The following is a 24,118-nucleotide window of genomic DNA, read 5'->3' on the forward strand; positions in this document are numbered from 1 at the left end:
TGGGGGTGGCACATGGCTGGTTAGCTAGATGCCCAGTTGGGATTTGCTGCTTTCACTGTTGGGTGGACCCCAGCCTTGCACGGGACTCTCTTCAGGTTATTGAATAACTTCTCCACCACAGAGAGGCCCCGGGAGGGAGGAAGAGGATGAAGTCCAGTGCACACACCATGAACCAGGCCTTTCCCAAGGCTATCCCTCTCTTGGGACATCCTAGAACATTCTGTTTGTGGATGTTTCCCAATTTCCACCCACTCTTCTTTCATCCCTTCTCTTACCCTTAAGCCACTCAGCAAATATTTATTAGGTACCTACCCTATGCCAAACGCCTTTCTAGGTGCTGGGAATATAGCAGTAAACACCCTAGACCAGATCCCGCCTCCTGGAGCTCTTGTCTCCCATGCCAGGAAAGAGTGGGAAAATTATTCCGTCTCCTCCCTGTCCCCTCCAAATTTCCTTAAGACTAAAGAAATTGTTTACTTTATCAAACGAGACAGACCTGCTGCTTCCCTTGGATTTCTGGGGGAGAAATCACTACGGAAGGCAGTGGTCCTTAGGGTGATGTATCCTTGGGGCTGCTGCAGGGGGTGCTGGGTGGGAAGTCAGAGCCCAGTAGTCCAACTCATATGGGTCTTCAGCGCAGTGGGTCATTAAAAACAATGTGGCAGGAAGCAAGGATTTCTGAGGCTCTCGCCCATAAATGGCCTAGAATAAGGTGGACAAGAATCAAATCAAATGAGAATTGACTGCAAAGTAGCCCGACAGTCTGGAGCTGGAGAAGGTGTGAGGGTAGGCTCAGTGATAAGCTTTGGGCACGTCAGGCCAAGTGCTGGAACTCAGACTTGAGGCACCGACTCCAGAGCCCTCCCCAGCCCAGCCCAGCCCAGCCCAGCGCGCTCCTGGGGATGAACGCAGCCTTGAAAGGGGTTCACAGTGGGACCCACAATGAAAACTTTGGAAATATCAACAACAGTAAACCTTCGGGGAGGGAAGCAAAATAAACCGGGTCTGACACTAGGAAGGTCTGCAGGCCCTTTAAGGACGAATGAAGAGGGCTTTGTGCTCCTCAGCAAAGACCCATTGTGGGCAGCAGAGAATGGGGACTTTTGTCTCTGCCTGCACCCCCATGAAATGCTGGTGGCCAGCAAATCACCTTTTCTGTGCTTCTGAACTCGCTCCCCACCCCTTCCAACAACTCGAACCGTACAGAAGGCTTTTTTCTTCTAAAGACTCAAAAGCCTTCATAATACCCCGCTGGGCCCCTCCCCACATGGGGAGGTTTTCTGGAGCCATTGGCCAGGGCTGGAGGAACAGGGTCAGGGGTAAGGCAGGCGGAGGGTCCCACCACAGTGCTGTTCTTCCACATGCTGTGGTCACGTTCCTCAGGCTAGGTCAACGGGACGCGTCCTCTGGACCTGCCCCACCCGGGCCCGAGGCCACTAGACATTTCCTCCAGGGCTCATCCGCAAGGCGCACGCTCAAGGCAGACCTGCAAGAGTGAGGCTGGCTGGGGGCCACTGAACTCCCTGCATTTCTCTCCACCACTTTTCCAACGACACGCAGGCCCCAGAGTCAGAATGCGGGGATTTGGGGGGCCTTGGGGGAAGATGGGGTGGCCCACCGCGGAGGCTGAGAGGGAGGGAAGCCAAAAAGGTTTGCAGAAAAGTGCCCACCCTGTCCCCACCGAGGGACAGCCGCACCCCATGGCACTGAGCTTGCAAATCCATCCTGTTCCCACCAAGGCACGTAGGGAATCCTCTCCTCCACCTTTCCTGCTTAATTCCTGTGGGATCATCACTGCCTGGCAGCAGCTTCCCTCATGCCCTTGACACCCCAGAGTGCATTGCTTTGTCCTTCACCTTGGGAATCAGGAGAGATGGCTGGTCCTGGGATCATGACCCCTGATGCAGGGGAATGCCCTGAAGAAGGGTGTTCTCGGCCTCTCTCCTGCCATGGCACACTGCTCATCTCTTGCATCTGGGTCCCCACCCACCTCAGGCTCTTTTCCTCGGGCTGCCATTTGAGTCCTCAGACCCTCTGATGCTGGAACCTGGGGCCAGGCTCAGCTCTCAGCATAGCCAGATTGCCGTGGGGTGGATGCTCCGTCCAGCCCAGCGTCCGGCCGTGTAGCCCCAGCAGCCCCACCACTCTCTAGGGAATCTTCTCCCACCCCTCCTAGGCTGGGATGTCCTGACCCAGGGTCTTAAGGGACTGCCTTTGGTTGACAAAGCATCTCTATGGGTGAAAGGAAATGCTTGTTTCTTTAAGGTCTGTGCCATCCGGAGTGCGGTGACAAGGGCTGTGACGGCCCCAAAGCAGACCAGTGCTTGAACTGTGTCCATTTCAGCTTGGGGAGCGTCAAGACCAGCAGGTAATGGGCTGGGGCTTCCCACGGCATGTCCTGAAGCCCCTCAGAGTACCACCAAGGTGACCTGTTTCCGGCTGTGTGCTGAGTCCCCCCACAGCCTGGCGCCCTACTTATAAAGTCATGTAATACTCCCCAAAAAGGAAATTCCACTGAGATTGATTACTGTGGAATTGTATGAGTTTGAATAACTTCTTATCCTCATCACGCAAGTCATTCATGTCCAGGACAGAGAAATCCCAGGTGGTGGCATTGCGGTGTCTGTGGTTATAAACTGTCTGCAGGCCATTTTGTTAAACAGAAAGGGGTCAGACTGAGTATGCCAAGGCTGACCTCTTGGGAACTAGAGCCGAATGTCATTTTAGAGGCCAGTACTGTTCTAAAAGCCCCACGGGCCAGGCCTGGGGAGCTCCCCCCCACCCTCCCAGTGTCCAGTCAGCAGTGTGGCCCTGCAGGGCTACGGGCATGACTCGCATGGTGTCCTCGAGCTCCCAGACACAGCCACACTCCCCCTGCGCCGTGCAAAGGCAGTCAGCCGCTTGCTGCCTTTACTCACTGCCCGTGACACTAGCTCCCCAAGGGCACCAGCGGTGAGGTTGCCCAGAGCTCAAACTTCCGAAAGTCCAATGCCATCATCCAGGTGCCGTTAAGCACCTCCTCTGGGGAGACTTCGAAAGGCAAGCATTCCCAGGTTCTTATCCAAGTCCCAGACCCTCTCCTGTGTGCTTAGGAACCTCTCAGCTGTGCTCACCAAGTCCATGGGCATACATGGGTTAACCTTCACCCCCGAGGCCTTTGTTTCCCTCCGAGTTTTGCTGACTTGGGGGGTGAGGGCCAGCTAGAATTTCCTCTCCAGCTAGGTGCCCTGGAGAGGACCCAACAGTGCTGTGGGCTTCCAGGGTGGTGGTGGGCCGGGTTGGAAAGGTCCTCTGTGCCTCCTGCTTCCACAGGAAGTGCGTGAGCGTGTGCCCTCTGGGCTACTTTGGGGACAGAGCAGCAAGACGCTGTCGCCGGTGCTACAAGGGGTGTGAGACCTGCTCGGGCAGGAGCCCAGTCCAGTGCCTGTCCTGCCGCCGCGGGTTCTATCACCATCAGGAGATGCACACTTGTGTGACTTTCTGTCCCACTGGATTTTATGCTGACGAAAGTAAGTGCATATCTGTGTGCGTAGGAATGATGAGTCAGCCCCCCTCTCTGGGCTGGGGTCCCCTCTCCTGGGAGAATTTTCCCAGGGAATCTGGAACCAGCTTCTGGACCGGGGGGTTGACAGTGGGACAAAGCCCTTCCCAGGAAAAGCTGCTAAGCTGAAATCGGGATTCAAGTATGGGCAGAAGGTTTTCAGTCCTTCAAAGACAATGAGGAGCCTACTGGCCAGTGTTAATTGGGCTCAGAAGAGATGGGTTAGTCTTTGTGGCACATTTTACAAGTAGGGACCACACCCCTAAGAGGTGGGTGATGCTTTCCTGGTCTTGCGGCTGGGGAAATGAAGCTGAGAGGCGGCAAAAGGCCCACAACTAGTGATGGCACAGGTTTGACTTGAACTCAGAGCCGTGAAACCAGGTGCCCCCCCATTCCACCAGGCCCAGGCAGGTGGGTGGGGCTCTGGGGCTCTGGGGCCCAGGACCCATGCCAGGGTTTCAGCAACACACCTTGCCCCATAAGAGGCAAAAGACAGGGTCTGGGTTAAACAGATGGAGGACAGTTCTCAAGTTCAAAGAAGCTGCCGTTTTGACCTTGGCGATTTGTGTAGATCAAAGCCTTCCCACAGCGGCCCTTGCTATGCAGGAGGGACCATTGATCCAGTCTGCGATGGCATTACAGTTCTTCCCATGGAGAAGGAGCCAGGAAATCCTTAAAGACATATAATGCCACTGAATAACCAGAATCTCTTTAGAGGAATAGCCCATCATCTTGCGAGATGCATTTCACAGCCTTTGCAAACACCTGCCCTGGGCTGCCAGCCAGACCTGTTTTCCGGGTGGAGATGCCTTCATCCCCACCCTGCTCCTAAGGCAAGAATCAGCCACCCTCATTGACCCAGTGTCCTCCCTGAACACCTGCTGCCTGTATGTGATGCCACCTGGGGGGCCCTGGGGAGGAGGCACCGAGGTGGAGCAAGCAGCCCTGAGCTTCCAGGCCCAGACGCAAGGTGGCGATAATGAGGCACCAGAAGGAAAGACGTGATCGTACCAGGCAAATGCTCTTGGGGGTTGTGGTGACCCAGCATTTCCCTAGGAGGTGTGATGGGCGTTCTAGATTTATGTCTCAGTCTTTGTAACTACAAGTCTTCAATAAAGTCCACTATCACAGGTCTCCAACCCTGTCACTTTTTTTTTTTTTAAATAAAGACTTAAACCTGATTAATCTCTGCTCAGTCAGCCAGGGAACTGGTTTCAGTCCTGCTTGAAATAAACAGAAACAGAGAGTGTCTCCTCTGGAAAGGGCCCCCCCTCCAGAGCCTCCAGGTTGTGTAAGGGCTTTAATTTACTCCAGAAAGGAGAGGAGAGACACCTGGGATCCCACATGTGGGCCTGCGGTCTGGACGAGACCTCTGGCTATTCGATCACTCCATCATCGCTCCTGGTGGCTGACACCGGACGAGCTGTCGTAGCAGCCCCGCTTTGAAATGCCAGAGTCTTCTTTCCCAGGATTGATTCACATCTCTTCTTCTCCTTCTCTTCTCCTCATCTTCTTTTTCTCCAGGTCAGAAAACTTGCCTTAAATGCCACCCAAGCTGTAAAAAGTGCGTTGATGAACCAGAAAAATGCACTGTCTGTAAAGAAGGATTCAGGTAAAAACCTCGCTTCGGACCTGAAGGACAGCGGAGTGTTTATGCTTTTTTGTTGTTTGTTTCTGCCATTGGTTTGACTAAGTTTTGGCAACTTTTTCCTAAAAGATAAAAGCAGAGGCCCAAAGCCCTGCAGGGTGAAGATTCTCCGAGTCTGTAGAAACCAGAGTTCCACTTCGAGATCGATGTTTAAAATAGAAAGTTAGGGGGCGCCTGGGAGGCTCAGTCGGTTAAGGTTAAGCGTCTGCCTTCGGCTCAGGTCATGATCTCAGGGTCCTGGGATCGAGTCCCACATCCAGCTCCCTGCTTAGAGGGGAGTCTGCTTCTCCCTCTTCCTCTGACCCTCTGCCTGCTTGTGCTCGCTCTCTCTCTCCCCCCCCCAAATAAATAAGTAAAAATCTTTTTAAAAAATAATAAAAATAAAATAAAATACAAAGTTAGGGGAAAAGTAAAATCTCTACCTTTTATGCAGTACTTGGGGAACTGTTGAAAGCAAAAATCAACCCTACCATATAAAGCAGGGTGCCTGCTGGAAAGGCGAGGATTCTAACAGAGCTCCCGTTTTTTTAGGCACCGGAAATGGCATCCATTCCCGGGACCCTCCCAGTCTGGGCGAGGTGGGCGGGGCAGGGGGCAGGGGAGACGGGCATTGTGAAGCCCTCCCTCCTCCTTTCCATTCTCTGTGTTCTCTCTCTTTTTCCCCAGCTCTGGTATCTCCTTCCTGCTCTGGGATCTTGCTCTCAGGGCATGCTTTTTAGATTCCTGGTTTTCCCTCTCCCACCACGCTCAGCACATGTCTGCTTTAAAAACATTTCACTGGATTAATGATTTTTTATTGGACTATTTTGAAATGTTTGTTTAGCCCATTGAATGCAACCAAATCGCATTTAATGCAACCAAATATATATTACCTGTTCCTCCAAATTACGGTCTAGAGCTTAGAAAACATTCTATTCGAAACTATGCTAGGAACACTCCCAGAGTCCAGGGACTAGAACCTGGGTCTGCATGTTAAGGAAGAAAGGGAAGGGTCAGGGAGAGCCGAGCTTCACCCCTGCAGTGTGCTCAGGGAATCACCAGAGCTCCTGTTAAAATGCAGATTCTGGTCTAGCAACTCGGAGCTGAGCCCGCTGCTCTGCGTTCCTAACAGACTCCCAGGTGTTGCAGATGCGGAATTCACCAGTAGAGTGGAATGTATTTGGAATAGGTGCTGATGGGAAAAATTTTACAAGTCCTGGTTCCAGGTGCTATCACCAATAGTGCCTCATTTAAATCTTCACAGCAACTTAGGACGTGGATATTATTTTTTTAAAAGATTGTATTTATTTGTTAGAGAGAGAGCATGAGGAGGGGGAGGGACAGAGGGAGAAGCAGGCTCCCTGCTGAGCGGGGAGCATGAAGTGGGACTTGATCCCAAGACCCTGAGATCAGGACCTGAGCCGAAGGCAGACACTTAACCGACTGAGCCACTCAGGCTCCCCTAGGATGTTAATAATATTGCTCCCGTTTTACTCACTGGGGAGAAAAACAGTTTGCCCAGGAAGTGCAATGACCCTGCCTTCATGAGTTTCCCCTTAGCCTGTCCTTACTCTTCCAGATCAGGGAGAAGAAGATCAGGAAAGAAGAGGCCCCATGGTCCAAGCTCCCGGGAGTCTGGGGAGAGGAAAGGGAAGCAGGACCCCCAGAGTCACACATCACATGTGTGGTCCTGTAAACCTGTAGTCTGGACAAGGCAGGATTAGCAGGGGAAGGATGAAGTGGTCAAGGAAGGAAGTCCCCAAAGGGAAAGGTGGCATTGAGCTGGTGGCCACAGCTGGTGACACCAATCCCAGGCAGGTGTTAGTGGTGGGGAGGAGGTGGGGAGGCTCCGTGGGCCCAACTCACTAGAACTTGCCTCCTGTCTTGGGAACATGGGGGTGGGGAGTCCCAGGGAGCTGGTTTCTGGGTCCCGTGAGTCCTGTGGGAGAGAGGAGTTCAGCTGCTCAGGTCAGGAATAGGGTCACGGATGGAAAAATGCCTGCCAAGGAGTAGCCCCACGGACGGAGGCAGCCGTTCCAGCCACGACAGGCATTCAGAGCGGCACGCAAACTCGGAAAACATTGTCAGCCATAATCCACAGAAAGCTTCCTTTTATTGCCCAATATCCTTTTAAGCTGTGGCTTCAAATCATCGCTGTCACGTTAAAGCGGTGAGAGCAGCCGAGCTGCCGACTGGTGGCCATCTATCTCTTTAGGGGATAAATGCAGGAAGGGTTCGAGGGGGAACATCAGTTACTGAAGACCTGATTTAACTGCCAGTCTCGGTGGCCCTGGAGCCCTGAGCGGGCATCTGCTGTGGGTGTGGAGAGGCTGCCAGACCCCCTGACATCGCCCCACTAAACGCAGGAATCTCTGGATCTCGCAAACATGCCAGAGAGCTTGTCGCCTGTGCCTGGTGGCAGACCCCATTCGACGTGTGCATTGAACCCAGTGTAATCTTGCGAGCCGAGGAAATCCTAGTAGCAGACGCACTACCGTGTGCCAGATAACCTTCGCAGTGTTTCCCGAGTCTTGCTCATTTAGTCCTCAAAACAGCCTTCCAGTGTGGGAGCCATGCTTGTCTCAAGGACCAGGAGAGGAGACAGGTGAGGGGACCGCACGTGCTGGCTTACCCGGGGTCGGGGTGGCACAGCTAGGACGTGGCCGAGGCAGGATCCCACAGTGGGCAGTCCAGCTCCAGAGACAATTCCAGAATCCACATACTCGGCTGTATCGTTGAGTAGGGTAGGGTAGGTCCCCACCAGGTGAGACAGGAAGGCAGGAACCGTATCAGGCAGGGCCTGTCAGGTCCCAGGAGTGGATTTTATTTCCAGTTCATTGCGAGGCACCGAAGGTTTCAAGGCAGGCTTTTAGGACCTGTCTGGCCACCGCCACCCGGAGTCACACATCATCAGAGCTCACACTTTGTGGAGGGGCTGGGACCGACCAGACTGAGCCAGCCTGCCACTGGGGTGACCCACCCAAGCTCACTTTCTCCCCTCGGGGTTTGGCTTCCACTTTGTTCCTGTCGATGAAGAGAAGCCATCACAGACCAAGAGACAGCCTGAGGACTCTCGCACCAGGACCGAAGCCCCCAGGGGATGGAGCCTGGGGCTTCTAGGTCGGGGGCATCTCTTCTTGCCTGGCCTCCTGCCGGCTTAAGATCACTCTTGCTCTGCTTTCATTTGCTTGGAGCCTCAGGCAGCACAAAGAGCTGTGGTTTAGCAACTTTCCTTTCCTCTCATGAGAGGCGAGTGAGAGCAGATCGTAATTTCATTAGAATTTTGGAAGGGATATGAAAACACGCCTTTTTTTTTTTTTCTTTTAACAGCTTTGCACGGGGCAGCTGCATTCCAGACTGTGAACCGGGCACCTACTTTGATTCTGAGCTCATCAAATGTGGGGAATGCCATCACACCTGCCAAACCTGTGTGGGTGAGTTCATCGCCCGCAGGGGCCTTGCTTCCATTATGCCAGACGGTTGGAACCTGGGTCACTGACTCTGGGCAAACTGTCTCGAAGCCAGGAAAACCCTAAGACGCCCTGGACTTTGCGGGGTATTGCAACATTCGATCACAGGGACCCTTCCAGGGGAGGGAGTGGGAGAGGGGGAAATTAGTGTTTAATGGGTCCAGAGTTTCAGTTGGGGGAGCTGAAAAAGTTCTGGAGATGGATGGCGGTGACGGTTTCACGACAGCACGGATGTTTCAAGCCACAGAACCGTACACTTAAAAACGGTTACTACAGTAAATTTCATGTTCTGTTCCTTTCCTCACAATTTTGAAAATTCAAAATAAAGAAACATCGTGAGACCTCACTTTGCATGAGGCAGCCTGGGTTTCCAGCCAGGCAGCCGATGCTCTGAGGGGCCCGCGGGAAGCTCACCTGCCTGGGGCTCAGCCCGCCCCGCGGAAAGGCACTGCCTGAGACGCCGGACTGTAAGCCTCAGAGAGACGGTGGTGAAGCAAAGGAGGCTTTCTGAAAACACAGCCTTCCCTCTTGGTACCGGGCTTCCCTCATTTTGAACATTTTATTCAAAGAGGAAAAGCCTTCTATAAACAATTTCATGTGTATTACAATTCCCCACAAAGATGATAGTGCAGCTGTCTCCCAGGCACCATTTTTATGCAGAAGAGCAGAAAATGGGTTCGTGTTACGGGGTTTCCTGTTGCAGAGTTATTCGCTCTAGATGTTGAAGTGCATTATGAGTCTGTGCACTCGGATGCACTGTAGGTTGTCCTCGCCTCCTGACCCTCTTCCTGACCCCGCACTTGGCAGGAGCAGCACAGCCCACCCCCCCACCCCCACCCCCCGCCAGCACCATGTGGCCCTGTGAGCCCCATGTGGGCATCAGCTGTGCTTTCCAGGTGTGGGCGTGCCAGAGGAGGCAGAGCTGTGGCCAAGGCCAGCACCCCCGAGCCTGCAGGGCATGTGCCTTCCTGGGACGCCCTCCTGGGACAACCCCACAGCAGCGGGAGCTCGGCTTTTGGAAGCATTCTCCTCCACTGGCCGTTCGCTGTTTTTCCTCACCATTGCCCTCTTATTTTCTTGCCCTCGTTTCTATTCTTTGTTTTGTCCCCTTGTTTAGCCCAGGTTGATTAAGGAGCGTCGCTGATGTCACTTATTTAAGTTTCGTAGTCACCCAAATCCATAAAATTCAGAAATGCGCCTTTACCCCGCTTTTGATTTCAATAATTCAATTTACTTTTCTTTCTCCATGTCCCCAGACTGCCTGTTGGCAAACAGCTTTGTAGAGATGCTCATAGTTTCTCTCGTCTCAACCCGTTGACTTCTCTGTCACTTCAGGCATGTAATTCAACGGCGTACAGGGCTAAGGCTGTCTGGGGGGTCTCCCTTCCTCCATGCGCCTGCCTGCCTGGCTTCTCTCTAAGCTCCTGAGACACACGCATCCACTCCCTGGCAGCTGCTCGGGAGAGGACCTACTTCTGTGCTCTCAGTTGCCTGGAGGTTTTTTGCTCAGTGTTAGTTATGAGTCTGTGTTGGAAGTTGCCGTTCTCAGCTGTCAGCTCCCCACCCCCTGGAGGCCCCAGGCCCACCTAGCCTTCCCCTCGCTGCCCCAATTCAGTGATCCATCACTGATGCAGGGGCCTGGCCATGCGCAGGGTTGTGGCCAGGCACAAGTGCAGGGTGGGACACGGTGGTATCTATCTCTACCCGGGGCTGGCAGTGCCCCAGGGCATTTGGACGAGCCACTTGCCCATTCCTGGTCCAGATGCCCAGAGTCCCGGTACAGAGGATTTGCCTCTTTGGGGCTGCCTGATAGCCGGGGGTTGCTGTAGGGGACCCGTGGGACGGGGAGGTGCCTGGCTCAGCTTGTCCCCAGCTGGGGCGTAGCACGTCGGTCAGGACTGTGCAGCTAATAAAGCATATGCACGGCGAGTTGAGGGGTCGTGCCCCAGGTCCACGTGAGGGTCGGCCCTCACTCATGGGCATCCCTTCCTCAGGCCTCTGCCCAAGGGAGAAGGGCATGAAATAGCAGGTAAAAACTCCACGACAGCTGGAGAGAGAGATTGCAGAAGCAAGGAACGCATGTACGTTAGTACCCTTGATGGCGCATTTTCCCTGCATTTGGAACAAGAACCCCACGTGTTCACTCTGTAGTGGGGCCCCACAAATGATGTGTTGGGTCCCGAGTCAGCAAACCCCATTTTGCTCTTAGTGTTAGGATCTGTGGCTGCTTTTCAAGTGTCTGAAGCTGGCAAAGACTTAATAGAATCCTTAAGACACTTTGGGTTCTAAAGTTCAGAGATTGTGGTAATTGTGAAAATAGTAGGTCCTGAAAATTTGTGTTTAATCAGCTTTTTTACTGTGGCGAGATAGCCCTATCATCAAGTTTACCAGCTTAACCGTTTTTAAGGGTACCCTTCAGTGGCTTTAAGTACATCCACATTGTTCCTCACCACCATCCGTTTCCAGAACTTCTGCCTCTTCCCGGCTGAATGTCCTTCAACTGCTTTAAAGTTCAGTAAGTCAGGGGCGCCTGGGTGGCTCAGTCGTTAAGCGTCTGCCTTTGGCCCAGGGTGTGATCCCAGAGTCCTGGGATTGAGCCCCGCTTCGCGCTCCCTGCTCTGCTGGGAGCCTGCTTCTTCCTCTCCCACTCCCCCTGCTTCTGTTCCCTCTCTCTCTGGCTGTGTCTCTCTCTGTCCAACAAGTAAATAAAATCTTTAAAAAATAAAATAAAATAAAATAAAGTTCAGTAAGTCAAACTTTTAACTAAGTACAATTGAGCCTTGAACAATGTGGGTTTGACCTGCATGGGTCCACTTAGACATTGATTTTTTTTCAATAAATACAGTAGAGTAAATGTATTTTCTCTTCCTTATGATTTTCTTAATAACATTTTCTCTAGCTGACTTTATTGTAAGAATACAGTATATAACACGTATCACTGACACAATATGTGGCAATTGACCATTTATGTTATCAGAAAGGCTTCTGGCCAGCAGTAGGCTCTTAGTGGCTAAGTTTTGGGGAGAATCTAAAGTTGTATGCAGATTTTCGACATCATGGGGGTTGGTGCCCCAACCCCTGCGCTGGTCAGGGGTCAACTATACAAACACAAACGAGTGTTCTTCCCCACCACAGAAGCTCCTTAGGCATTAAGGACCCTAGTGACCGAAGCAGGAGAATGTGGGTAACAGAGTTCAGCAGGGGAGGCCCCAGCGGGGACAGCCACAGGGATCGCACAGCTCCTGAGGCCCTGGGCTTCCAAGGGCCAAGTGGCCAATGCCAGATGCTCCCTGGAGATATATGATGGAGGGGTGGCCAAAGCACAGGAGCAATCTTCCATCTAGAATGACATAAACTGGAAAGAAAGCCTACACGTCTGAGGGGCATTGCGGTGAAGGAAGGGGACATACCACATGGACACGATGGGTGCATGGGCGGTTGTTCATTATGGAGGCCCTGTGACCCTGAAGGTTCCTGCTTCTGCATCCCTCTCACAATGCTGGATGAGCTCAGAATGCCCTTCCAGGCCTCAAGCTGTGGTTCTGAGAGATGAAACCAGCTGCCAGCGCACTGAGCCCTGGGGTGCTGGGACCACCCTGCAGACCCCTGTCTGCAAGGGGGTCTTCCCTTGACACAGCCAAGAGGCCCCTTCTAAGTCCAGAAGCTACTCCAGGAAGAGGGTCAGAGACCACTGCCTTAGCTGCCAGGCCTCAAGCGAAGAGCACAGCGAAATCGGAGGAAGAAGTTTAACCGGGACTGTGAGCACCATAAGCATCTAAGATGACTTCTTGCCGTGTTCGGTCCCCTAAGCTGTCAGCCAGCGGCCATCTTGCTGCCTCTGAGCCCCATCGGGTGCTCCTCAGCAACATCTGGCACCGAGTGGACTCCAGTGCTTACTGGTTGTACATGAATGAATCAATGGACAATGGTAGCGGTTTCTTCGTTCTAGACCAACGTCTGCCGCAGGCTGATGAGTCCACTTGGTTGAGCTGCAGGTTCTCCCTCTTGACTCTTGGTCCCTCATTCTGAGCTTTTGTCTCTTGGGGTTGCCACTCCCCCCTCCATAAGCCCTTAGTTGTTCGTTCTCTGCTGTCGAAAATGGCCTGGTTGTCCACACTGACTACCTGCCCACACCATCCCCACCAATCTCTTCCTTCGCTTTTCCCACACCCTCCCGAAAGACATATGCAAGCCACAAATGTGAGCCGTTGATACAGTGTTACATTTCCTAGAGAAACGGGCAGAAATAAGGATAATAACATATCTTATTTAACCCAATGTACCTAAAATATTATCATTTCAACATATATGAATAAAAAGTAAGCACTTTTTCAGTCTGTTTTAATGCTAAGTGTGTGGAATCCAGCGTGTGATGTATTCTGCACGTACAGTACCTCTGAGCTTGGTGCAGCCACGTTTCAAGTGCTCCAAGCCACACGGGGCTGCCTCTAGCAAAAAGCAGTAGGACCAAGGCCTGTTGGCAAGGAAACATTTGGAGTCAGGGCCGTCAGACACGGCACAGGCAGTAGGAACTATTCTGGGTCTGGCTCATGCCTCCACATCCACCCAATGACATGGGGACATGGGTGAGGATGGCCCGGTGCAGACACGGGGTGGGCACCTGGGAGCCCTCGCTGCGGTGGGGAACATGGGGCATCCGGACCAAACCCCGGATCCCCGGGGCCCTGTGGCAGGCCTGAAGCATGGTCACGGGCAGGCGGTCCCTGACCTCTGCTTCTGTCCCACACCCCCCAGGGCCCAGCAGAGAAGAATGTATTCACTGTGCGGCAAACTTCCACTTCCAAGACTGGAAATGCGTGCCTGCCTGTGGCGAAGGTTTCTATCCAGAGGAGATGCCGGGCTTGCCCCACAAAGTGTGCCGAAGGTATGCAGTCCTTTCACACGGTCTTCCTGGCTCAGACTAAGATTGCTGGGGAAGGGGTGGGGCGCCTGGGTGGCTCAGTCGGTGAAACGTCCTAATCTTGATTTCAGCTCAGGTCATGATCTCAGGGTGGTGAGATCGAGCCTCATGTTGGGCTCCATGCTCAGCAGAGTGTCTGCTTGAGATTCTTGCTCTCTCTCTTTCCCCCTGCTCATGCTCTCTCTCAAATAAATAAATCTTAAGAAAAAAAAAAAAAGATTGCTGGTGAATGGTGGTTCCCTGTGCCAGCAAAGGAGCAGCCAGAGGGCCAAGTCTGGCGGCCTCTTCCCCAGGGCTGGGGGAGGGTGCCCCATCACATCACTGTAGAGGGTGCCGTAGGTGGGGGGGGGGGGGTACCAGAACCCACTTAGAGTGGAGTAGACCCCTGTAGTGATGATGGCCAAAGTCACAGTGTCATCGGTGGCTTTCATTCCTTTGTTCATTTAATGAGCTTTGAATGCTGGGCACTGTGTAGCTGGGTCAAAGCAGGAAGCAGGAGCCCCCCCCCCCCTTCCCCAACCCCCCTGCCGTGCCACAGCCCAGGATGCATTCACACTGATGGTAATTAAGGAAACCATGTGTTGGGTTTTTTTGTGTTTTTTTTTTTCATTTTACATTAGATAGAGAAAATTTAGGACCAGACAATGTCCTCATTCTAAAACCATTCCCTATGCAGTCAGTGAACATAGACTGTAACCCCCTCACTCTCTCCCACCTGTGTCTGTGTCATGCACCATTCTTGTTTGGTGGCTTACAGCCCTGGAGTGTTCCGTTTCTCACTGGGCATGAGCAGTGGAAGAAGAAGCCGTTTGCTTGGGTGTCCTCTTATCTTGCTGAATATTTATTGCCTTACCTCAGGACTTCATAACCTAGATCCCAGGACAGGCAGAGCAGCCTGTCTTGTTCAGGGTGAGAGCAATAATGAGGTGTTGCAAGGTGGCCTTGATGATAATGATGGTGGGGTGGGGGAGGGGCGTTCCTTCTGAAATAAACTCAACACTAGGGAGCGTGGAGACGCATATTACAGCAGGACTGGGGAGACCCTGCCCTGTCTTCCAGCTCACGGCTGGGGACCCACAGTGGGGTTGCCTCCCCAGGCTGTGTTTGAGAACTGCTCTGGGTTCTAATTTATTCTCTTAAAACAAAAACAAGGGGGTGCCTGGGTGGCTTAATTGGTTAGGCATCTGCCTTCAGCTCAGGTCATGATCCTGGGATCCTGGGATCGAGCCCCGCATCGGGCTGTCTGCTCAGCGGGAGTCTGAGTCCCCCTCTCCGTCTGCCTGCCACTGCCACTGCTTATGCTGTCTCTCTCTCTCTGTCAAATAAGTAAATAAAATCTTTAAAACAAAACAAAACAACAACACAAAAATACAAGCAAACAAACAAAACCTTATAGTCAGCCAATGAGAGACCAAGTCTTTGCAGTTTTTTGACTCACGAAAGAAGGTCCCAAGGGGTTATGTATCTGGGCAGGGGTCAGCCCCCTCTTTTGAGCTGGTTTGAAATAGGAGACTTGCCACCTTCACCCAGCCTTGCTGAGTCCTGCGCATGGGTGTCTGAATAAGCCTTTCATTGTAAGGAGCCCACGGGTTCAAGGGTAATTACACTCAGTACGGCAGCCCAGGGAGAATGTGCAATTCCACGGTGATAATCACTTTGGTTTGTCAGACGCCTAGGATCCCACGGGATGCTGGGTATCCCCGTGAGTGTGGAACCCAGCCCCCCGCAGGACACCCAGAAACCAAGGCCTCCCCAGCCCAGGAGGCAGGAGGTAGGCAGCCCCCCAAGCCCCTCCATGACATCAGAGGACAGCAGCTTCCTGGGTGCTCACCTCCACAGGAAGGAAAGCTTTCAGCCCCAGAGGGGAGGCCAGTGCTGGGGCTCACACAGCAGATCTTGGAGATACACCCCAGGAGGAGCCCCGCACAAGGTGCTGAGGTGGGGAAATGCCAGCCTTTCAGGAAGCTTCTATCTTTAGAGTCCCCTGGCTCCGAAGACCCCTTCCGTGTGGATTCCTCCTGAAGGAAGACTAGTCTTGGTCTGCTTGGTTGTACAGGGCCTCCCCCACTCAGGCAGCAGCAGCTTTTAGGGTGTGGTCCCCTGCAGGCCCCAGGATGCTGCGTGGTGTGTGGCTAGCCCCAGCTGGCTGGCCCAGGACAGCTCCGTGGAAAAGCCTGGCCAGGACACAGGCCTGCTGCGTTGGCAACCAGGATGCCAAGAAGACCCGTGAAACTGAGGCCCAAAGTGGAGAACAGTCCATGATAAAGATCTCAAAAGAGGCACTGGCCACCTTCAGGCTTAGTAAGAGGACCCAGAAGAGCAAGCAAGGACCTCTCTGAAGACAGAGAGCAATTCGGTGGGGTTCATGCCTGAGAGGTGGCTAGCCTCTCATGCCCCCAGGCCTCCCCACTGTTCTCTGCTCCCTCCTCCCCTCCCGGGCGGTCAATGGAGCAGAGACTTCAGTCCTGCCTTCTGCTTTGCTCTGTGCCCAGACTGAAGTGTGACAAGACTTGCTGTCTGACCGACACCTGGAACAGCCTAAAGGTGAAAGGAAGGAAGAGGACATGGCCCCTGCAATGGAGCAGGGAAGAGGGGAACAGGGGCTACAGTGGGCGGCCCACTTCCAGAGTTTGGCAGGACAAAGCTGCCATGCTGTTTGCGGGGGAAGTAGGTACCATAGAACTAGAGGTGTTTTGAAAGCCCCTTGCCTAAGGACTGCCTGAGGGGCAGAAAGGAGCCAAGAGGAGCAAAGAGCCAAGGAGCTTTCAGAGAAGCAGGGACCTCAAGGCGGTTGGTGGGGGTGGGGGTGTTACCTGGAGGGGCATCATCCCTCCCTGGGAGCAGCATGATGCTGGATTCTTCCCTTGACCTGGAACCTCCACATCCAAGCCCAGGCTAGCCGACTCCTTGACCTGGGCCTTGTGAGACCCCAAGCAGGGAGCTGCTCGGAGCCTGCGCAGGACTCTGCCTGTGGAACTGGGAGATACTGAATGGTGTTGAGTTCAACTGCTGGGTTTGTGGTGGTCTGTTACACAGCCATAGAGACTGACACACCTGCATTCCCACCTGGGGCTGGCAGGGAGACCCCGAGCCTGTGGAAGAAGGCTCACCTTCTCCAAATACAAGCAGGCGGCCCCCTACCTTAGCGTGCGCCACTCACTATTACGTGGAAGCAGCCCTCCACCACGGCCCGGGAGTGCTGGCCCCAGGCCTTTGAGACGACTGTAGGACAGGGGTAGTCGGTAAAAGAAGCCAGGGATCCCCAGGGGAAGTCATCCCTTATGCTGTGGCATCGGGGGTCTTTGGCTGGGCCACCTCCAAGGCGCAGCAGGACAGGGGCCAGACCCTAGCAGCTTCCCCAAAGAGCATAGAAACAGGGTCGCACACAGCAGGCCTGCCCTCCCCTCCAGGTTGTCTGGGGGGCGGTGGCCAAGCTCTTGCTATCGGAGGAGGACGTCAGAAGGGCAAGTTTGCCTGCGGGATTTACCCATTTATGAATCCAGACTATGGGCCTGAACCCCAGCGTGGGGTCATCCTTACCAGAACAAAACCCACCTCTCATCAAGTCCGAGGGTGTGACCCCCCCAGGGGCTCCACGCAGGGAGAAACAAAGGTGAAATCAGAACCCAGCAGAACGCTGCTTGGGGGAGAGGCCGACAGGAGCCTTGTTGATGGCGTCTAGTCGCTGACGGGGCAGGTGGCCTGGGTCCTCAGCAAAGCCCGCACAGGGCAGACCAGGAGCTGGACTCTGCTCCAGATGCACCGCCCACCCTGCCTGAGCTCCGCCTCCCGGGCCGGTTCCACCGGCAGCGGGCATCCATGGAGAAGGTGGGCGGCAGGCTGGAGCACTGTGAGACCCAGTCACCAGGAGCTGGACTCAGGAAAGGCAGCAGGTGCGGCCCAGGTCCGCATATGGCCCAGAGGGGTGAGGTGTGGATGCAGGCCCTAAGGCAGGGATGGCGAGCTCTTCCTGTAGAGGGCCCAGTGGTCAGTAGTCTGGGCTTGGCAGGCCTTGTGGTCTCCGTCACAGCTGTTCAATTCTGCCACTGCGGAAGCAGCCACAGATGATATATAGGTGAGCGAGTGACTGTTCCAGTAGAACTGCTGGATGGGGCTTGCGGGCCGCAGTGTGTCAACCCTACCCGGGGGGTCACCGTACTCTGCATTAGAAAGAGTCCCAGGTCCCATCTCTGGGGCAGGGACTGGAAGAGCCTCACCCTGCCCACCTGCCCTGGGGGGAGGCTGGCATCACTGTGAAGGCTGCTCAGCCTCATGGGCCACATTGGTCCCCCAGGCCAGCTCCAGGATCGGGTTTGCCACATCCCTGTCCTTGAGTCCCAACCTTCTAGCCGTCAGAGCTGGGCAGCTGCCCAGGGGTGCATGTGCTGATGCTCTTTGAGGAGCCAGCTGTGGGGTGGGTGCCACAGTGTCCAAGAAGGTGTCCAGGTGAGCCACAGGGAGTCTGTGAGCCACTGGGGCCTGGGCCTCCCTGGGCAGGCTCCTGCCATGACCGTCTTCACTCCCCCAGGGCAGTAGTGCAGTCAGACAGGAGGAAGGATGTGCAGACGCTTGGCTGGGGTTTCACGCCATCACGGCGGACAGTTGCAGGGTGGGTGCCACGCGGGAGGGTAGGGGGGATCCGGGAGGGGTGCCCGGAGCAGTCGGGCCCCTTCCCCCAGCAGCAGCATGAACCCGTGTCCTCCCGCAGGTGTGACGAGAGCTGCCTGAGCTGCGAAGGCTCCAGCAGGAACTGCAGCAGGTGTAAGACGGGCTTCACGCTGCTGGGGAGCACGTGCATCACCAACCACACGTGCAGCAACGGTGAGTGCCCGGGGGCTGCGGGGGTCTGTTAGCCTCGGGCTGCCCTTGGAGGAGATCAGCTCGCCAGCTTCAGGTCAAAAGAGAAAGGGAAAGGAGTTGCAGGAACAGCAGCCCCCATGAATGGGTGTGCAGGCCACTTCTTTGGGTGACCATCAGGGACCCCTCTCATCCTCCTGCTGTCCCTTAATGCCTCTAACATTGACCGGCAAGGCATCCTGGCCACCAAGCGATGGCCGATCTATGTGTTGGGTGACTCTTAGAACTGATTTTCTTCTCCTACCATTCCCACTCTCATGCCGGAAGCCCCCGCGGCCTGGGCGTGGTGAGTTCCATTCGGAGAGGCCTGACCTCGGGGCTCAAAGCCGGGAGGCCTGGACGGTCTCAGCCTCAGAGCCCAGAGTCGAGGACCCCATGTCCCAGAGGGAAGCCCCGCGTCTGTGCTGTGGGAGAGCCCTGGGCCTCGAGGTCCACTGGAGACCAGGGAGGGCCGTGAAGGCCTGAACTCTGAGGGAGACCAGAGAGTAGTGTGGGGATTCCAGCCAGAGGACGCTGGCCTGGAGGCCTGGTGTGGCCGGGAAGATTCCATGCTCAGCAGGTCACTGGGAGGAATAGTGCAGCCCGGCTCTGGGCACGGTAAACTGGCCTGCCAGTTTGGAAAGCTGGCCATCCCACGGAGCCGTCACCGGCCCGCTCTGGCCAGGCACAAACCCAGCGTGCCCTGCAGATCTCAAATTGGTCTCACCTTGGTGTTGGTCATTTCTTTGGTTTGCAGAATCGTGTACTTTCAAAGGCTCCCTCTTTAGAATGACACCTATTCAGGTTATATATCCAGCCCGAGAAAGTGGGGCGGTCACAAGAGGGTCTCCCAGGTCCCATCAGTGGCCAGGCAGCTTCACAAGCCAGCAGCCAGCTGGGATGGGCTGGCCTCCCTCCCTCTTCCCCTTCCCCTTTCCATTAGCCTTGACAGCTCTCCCCCCGCCCCATCCCATCCGGTTCGGGGTGCTCCCAGGATGCAGGAGCAGCCTCCATGCCTGCCCCTCCTACCCTACCCCCCCCCCAACCCCAGAGTCTTCCTACTAGGTTTCCCACCACCATAGTTACCTGGAAAGACAGATGCACGGGAGCCCTGAGGCCCGGCTGGTGCAGCCCCCTTCACCCTCCATACCTCGAGTTCCCCGTTATCTATACCCGCGTGAGCCCCTGCATGCTAGGTGCCCCCTCTGCCACACCAGGCTTCGCATGTCAGGGGAGGACGGTGAGGGCCACCCTGGCTGCTGCCCCCATTTCCTCTGTGACCCCCCCCTCTCCCCCAACCCATCATGAGGGCCCAGTGAAAGGGGATGGTTGGAACAATCTTAACAGGCCCCAATGTCTGACATGTCTCTACTTTCTCTTTCCTGCTGGGACCCCAGCTGACGAAACGTTCTGTGAGATGGTGAAGTCCAACCGGCTCTGTGAACGGAAGCTGTTCATTCAGTTTTGCTGCCGCACGTGCCTCCTGGCTGGGTAGGGGCACCGGGCTGACTGCAGAGGGCGGGGCCTCTCCTGTCCGTCCGTCCCTCTGCCTTTTCTCCAGACTGTCAGCCAGAGCCTTCGCAGGGGTGCCCCGCATCTGACAGCTTTATCTCCCCGGGAGCAAGGTCCTTCTGCGGCATCTCTGAGCACCCGGCCCAGATGGGTGGTGGGCCTCAAGGAGGTGTTCCTCAAACAGTGATAGCCTCTCGAACTCTGCTTGCTGGCTCCGTTCCTCTGGCAGACCCGCAACGGGAACAGCAGGAATTCCGGGAACCCACAGCTCCGACTTGGGAGCAGCTTCTGGGACCATACGTTTACTGAATCTTCAAGACCAAAGCAGAAAGGCAAGATGCTTGGCCTCACACATCCCTCTCCTCCCTGTGCTTTTGTGCAGCCTCCATGAATCTCACCCGCCAGGCCCAGGCCGTCTCCCCACGTGGGGTGCGCGGCCGGGTGCGCACTGCTCCCCCGCCTGCCACAGAGCGGTCTGGGGACGGTTTGGTCAGACTGTAAATAAAATAGACTTGGGAGTGTAAAATATATGACCACTGGGGATGGCGCGTCTACTTCTCCATAGTCGGCTACTTCTGGAACTGCAGCGATGTCTTAGAATGTCCGATTCCAAATCTGGATGGGAAGACCCTTCCTTTCTCCACCGCACTGTTCTGTAGGTGAGCCGAGCGCCCCTTGTCACCACGTTCTGTCGTGTCTCCAGGAGGCTCCTGGTCCAAATGATCACCTCTACCCGACGCACAGCCTTCTGAGGAGGGTCCCCCGGAGGTATCCTGGGGGCCAGCCCCAGGGAGCCCCAGTGACTTAAGCAATTCCTCTTACCAAAATGGAAACCCAGCCCATGAGTCATTAATCTCATCACTGCCCATTTCGTGGAATTGCTTTTGAAATACACTTGGCCTCTGCTTGCCAGGAGACTTGTTCTTAAGGTGGATGCTCCTGTGTCTGTGTGTACTACGAGCCTAATGACACGGTTGGATTTATTTCTGCCAAACCTGTGTAGGCATTTTATAAGCTACATGTTCTAATTTTTACTGATGTTAATTATTTTGACAAATATTTCATATATTTTCATTGAAATGCAGACCTGCTTGATCAATTCCCTTTAATATGGGAGTGACATTTGCCTTAAATTTTTTCGAGCTCGTTCTCCATTTTGTCCTGCTCCCCTCTTTGACTGTAATGCATTTGCCTTGCCCCTAGGAGCTGGGGGAAGCCAGCTGTTGTTTATTGAATCCACAACTTCAAAAGAGAAATCCACAAAGCAAATACAATGTTAACCCTAAGTTAATAAAAGAGTTAACATCCCATGACAAAGAAGCCGGTATTTCTTTCCAAGGCACAACGATGAAACGATGAAACGATGAAACGTGGGGGTTGACCAATGTGTGAAATGGCTTTATCTATGGTTCTGGATCTCTTTGATGTCATTAAGTGGAAGGTTTTCAGCCTTTAGTGAATGTTCGTGTAATGAAGTCATGGGGGACATCCCAGAGTTCCAGGCCCCAGGATGTCCTTTGGTAACCGACTTTCTTCGGGCCACAGAAGCCTGGTTGGGTGGAGGGGCTGGATATAGGGATACCTGCCATCAGTCAAGGGGGCGCCCTCCGCAGCCTGGACCACGTGCCTTTTCACCTATAGCAGCCAAGAGGGACTTAATTAGGTCACAGCTTGTCTTTTGCACAGTGACTGAAATCCCTGAACCCACAGGTTTTGTGCTGCATGGGATTTTTACCATGGCTGCTCTTTGAGCTCAGAAGGTTCTATTTGCTTGGATTGCAGCAAATTTTTGGTAAAGGCTGCAAATAAAGGAAATGCACCACCTAGAACTGACTTAGGGAAAAACAAAAGTGGGTAAGGGGTCCTGTTTTAGGAATCCAGGGTTGACTCGGAATTTCAGGAAGGGTGCAGCTGGGCCTTGGGACCCCTGGGGCCAGCATTCAATGTGACCTGGACCCTCATTGCATTGTAGCCTGTCCTCCTCGCCTCTCCAGTTGATAGAACAAATGACAGGACCCCTGACATCTCCCAAGAGAAACTGGTACCAATCAAACTCCCTAAGTGAGCTTTCTGAATCTGCTTCTTCGCCCTGGTTACCCTGCTTTGTGTCAGCGTTCATCCAGCCCCATCAGCTGTGGCCACGGGGACAGTTTGTACAGAGGAACACGGCGGCAGGGAGCTTTCCAGCAAGCTCAGAGCCAGAGGAGGGGAGCACCGTGCAGCTCTCAGAAGGCGGGGGTAGGCCACACAGCCCAGCAGCTGCCCCCCATGAGCAAGAATCGACTGGAGCTGTCAATGTGAGGCAACGAAGGAACGAGGGAGTGTGTTCGGGGGACAGTAGCCAGGACTGGGCAGAATATCGGGGGGGGTTCACCTTCCCCCCGAGACTGCCATTGAATCCAAAGCAGCAACTGCTCAGCGGCTCTGGTGCAAGGCACCACTTTAGCCCCCTGGAGCTCTTTACCCACCGAGAGCTATGGTCTAACATGTTTGGGACTGAAGCTGAAATAAATTCCTTTTATTCCCAAAGGACGCCAACTACGAGAAGCCAACAGGCAGCCTCAGAGCGCACGTACCCTCATGGCAGTGGCTGGGCCGGCCAGTCCTGGGGCTGCCGAGGGTGCTGGCAAGCTGAGAAGCTGTTCACAGAGTCCTAAGGACAAAACACCACCTGGTTAAAAAGGACCGACCACAGAAAGTGCCTGTTCACCCATGGCCCAACCTTAAGGATATTTGGACTCAGTATGGGTGGGACATGTTCATTGATTTTGTTTTATATGACAAATCATATGATTTGTCCAGATCAGATCATCTCCTCTAAATCTGTTGTTGCGTAGACTGGGGCTCCTAGAGGTAAAGTGACTTGCGTTGGGCCACACGCTGGCAAGGTGGCTCCCTTTCTGTCTCTAGGGAGGGAGGCTGGCTCTCTGCAGGAGGGGGCGTTCATTCCGCAGTTGGCCAAATCCAGCCATGATGCATTTGTTTTAACCTAGCTTTACTGCCAGGAGATGACAGTCTTCTGACCTAGTCCCCAAATTCTTTGGCACCTCACAATGGTCCCCACATGCTCATCTCCATTGCTCCCAGGCCACTGCTGACTTGATACTTTGTAGCCCTTGAAAGGGTTGGGGGAAGCTACACTTTCTACAGATGATATACCTATAATGGAAAGGGAGGGGAATTGAACTTTAAAGAAACCAGAAGGAAGGGCAACATGGTGTAAATGTGGCCAGCCGTAGAGTGCATTTGAATTTGGGGAGACTGCCCTCCACTGCATTTGAATCACCATAATATGGCTGAAGAGGGCTGTACACTTGAATGCTTGAGGTATGGTGGGGCCCCTGGGAGCAGGTGAGTGGTGGAGGTCCAGATTAGAAGATGGAAAGGGAAGGAGGTAGAGAAGTGAGGCAGAAAGGACTTTCAATAAGAACAAACAGGGATAATGGAAACCAAGGCCATTCTCTAGCATCTTAAGTTTCTGCCCATTCAGCTGGGAGGCATCTGGGTCCTTGCTGCTGTGGGAAAGGAGTTTGTGTCCTACCCCAGCCTTCTCTGCTGCTTTCTTTCCTTGAACCCAGGACTTATCCTTCCTGGCTGGTTGCCCAAGGCCTTTCCTGACACCCCAGCCTCTGTGGTTTGTCTGTGCACGGAACAGCACCCCTAGGTGATACAGCACCAAACACCCACCAGAACCCTGGGTCCCGGGGTTTAGTTCCCACCACCCAAAGCTTCCCTCCTCCCTCACACACACACACACACACACACACACACACACACACACAATATAGCAGCCACACTAGGAGTGATCAGAAAACTCTTAGGCTCCCTGTTGAGCAAAGAGGAACCAAAGCGCTCAGAACATAGACATCTGTTACCAAAAACAGCGGTTCTCAACCTGTTGGTGATTTCTGTCTCCTAGGGGATATTTGTCAATGTCTGGAGATGTTTTTGGTTGTCACAGCTGGAGGTATGTACCGACATCTAGTTAGCAGAAGCCAGGGATACTATTAAACATTCTGCAATGCACAGGACAGCCCCACAATAAGGAATTATCTAGCCCCAAAATGTCAACAGTGCTGAGATTGAGAAACCGTACCCAAAAGAAATGAAATTAACAAAAAAGGTAATCTCAACTTCATAGGGATATCGTACAATGAATAAAACCACCTATGGTTTGATTTATGTCTCTGTTCATGTACGGAAGCAAGGGA

At 53.9% G+C, this 24,118-nt stretch overlaps 1 protein-coding gene across 4 annotated transcripts in view; it reads left to right on the forward strand.

Annotated features, from left to right (window-relative positions):
• Positions 1–21,224, forward strand: part of PCSK6 (proprotein convertase subtilisin/kexin type 6) — a 179,203-nt gene extending 157,979 nt beyond the window's left edge. For all 4 annotated transcript variants that reach the window (XM_026510261.4, XM_048221121.2, XM_057303755.1 and 1 more), the window contains 7 exons: positions 2,266–2,368; positions 3,313–3,509; positions 5,066–5,153; positions 8,499–8,602; positions 13,394–13,523; positions 18,268–18,380; positions 19,793–21,224. In XM_026510261.4, the coding sequence (XP_026366046.3) occupies positions 2,266–2,368; positions 3,313–3,509; positions 5,066–5,153; positions 8,499–8,602; positions 13,394–13,523; positions 18,268–18,380; positions 19,793–19,890 (833 nt within the window). In that variant the 3' untranslated portion in view covers positions 19,891–21,224. The remainder of the gene's footprint in view (positions 1–2,265; positions 2,369–3,312; positions 3,510–5,065; positions 5,154–8,498; positions 8,603–13,393; positions 13,524–18,267; positions 18,381–19,792) is intronic.
• Positions 21,225–24,118: the final 2,894 nt, after the last annotated feature.

Source organism: Ursus arctos, unplaced genomic scaffold, assembly GCF_023065955.2.
Source record: "Ursus arctos isolate Adak ecotype North America unplaced genomic scaffold, UrsArc2.0 scaffold_28, whole genome shotgun sequence".
Classification (NCBI taxonomy): domain Eukaryota; kingdom Metazoa; phylum Chordata; class Mammalia; order Carnivora; family Ursidae; genus Ursus; species Ursus arctos.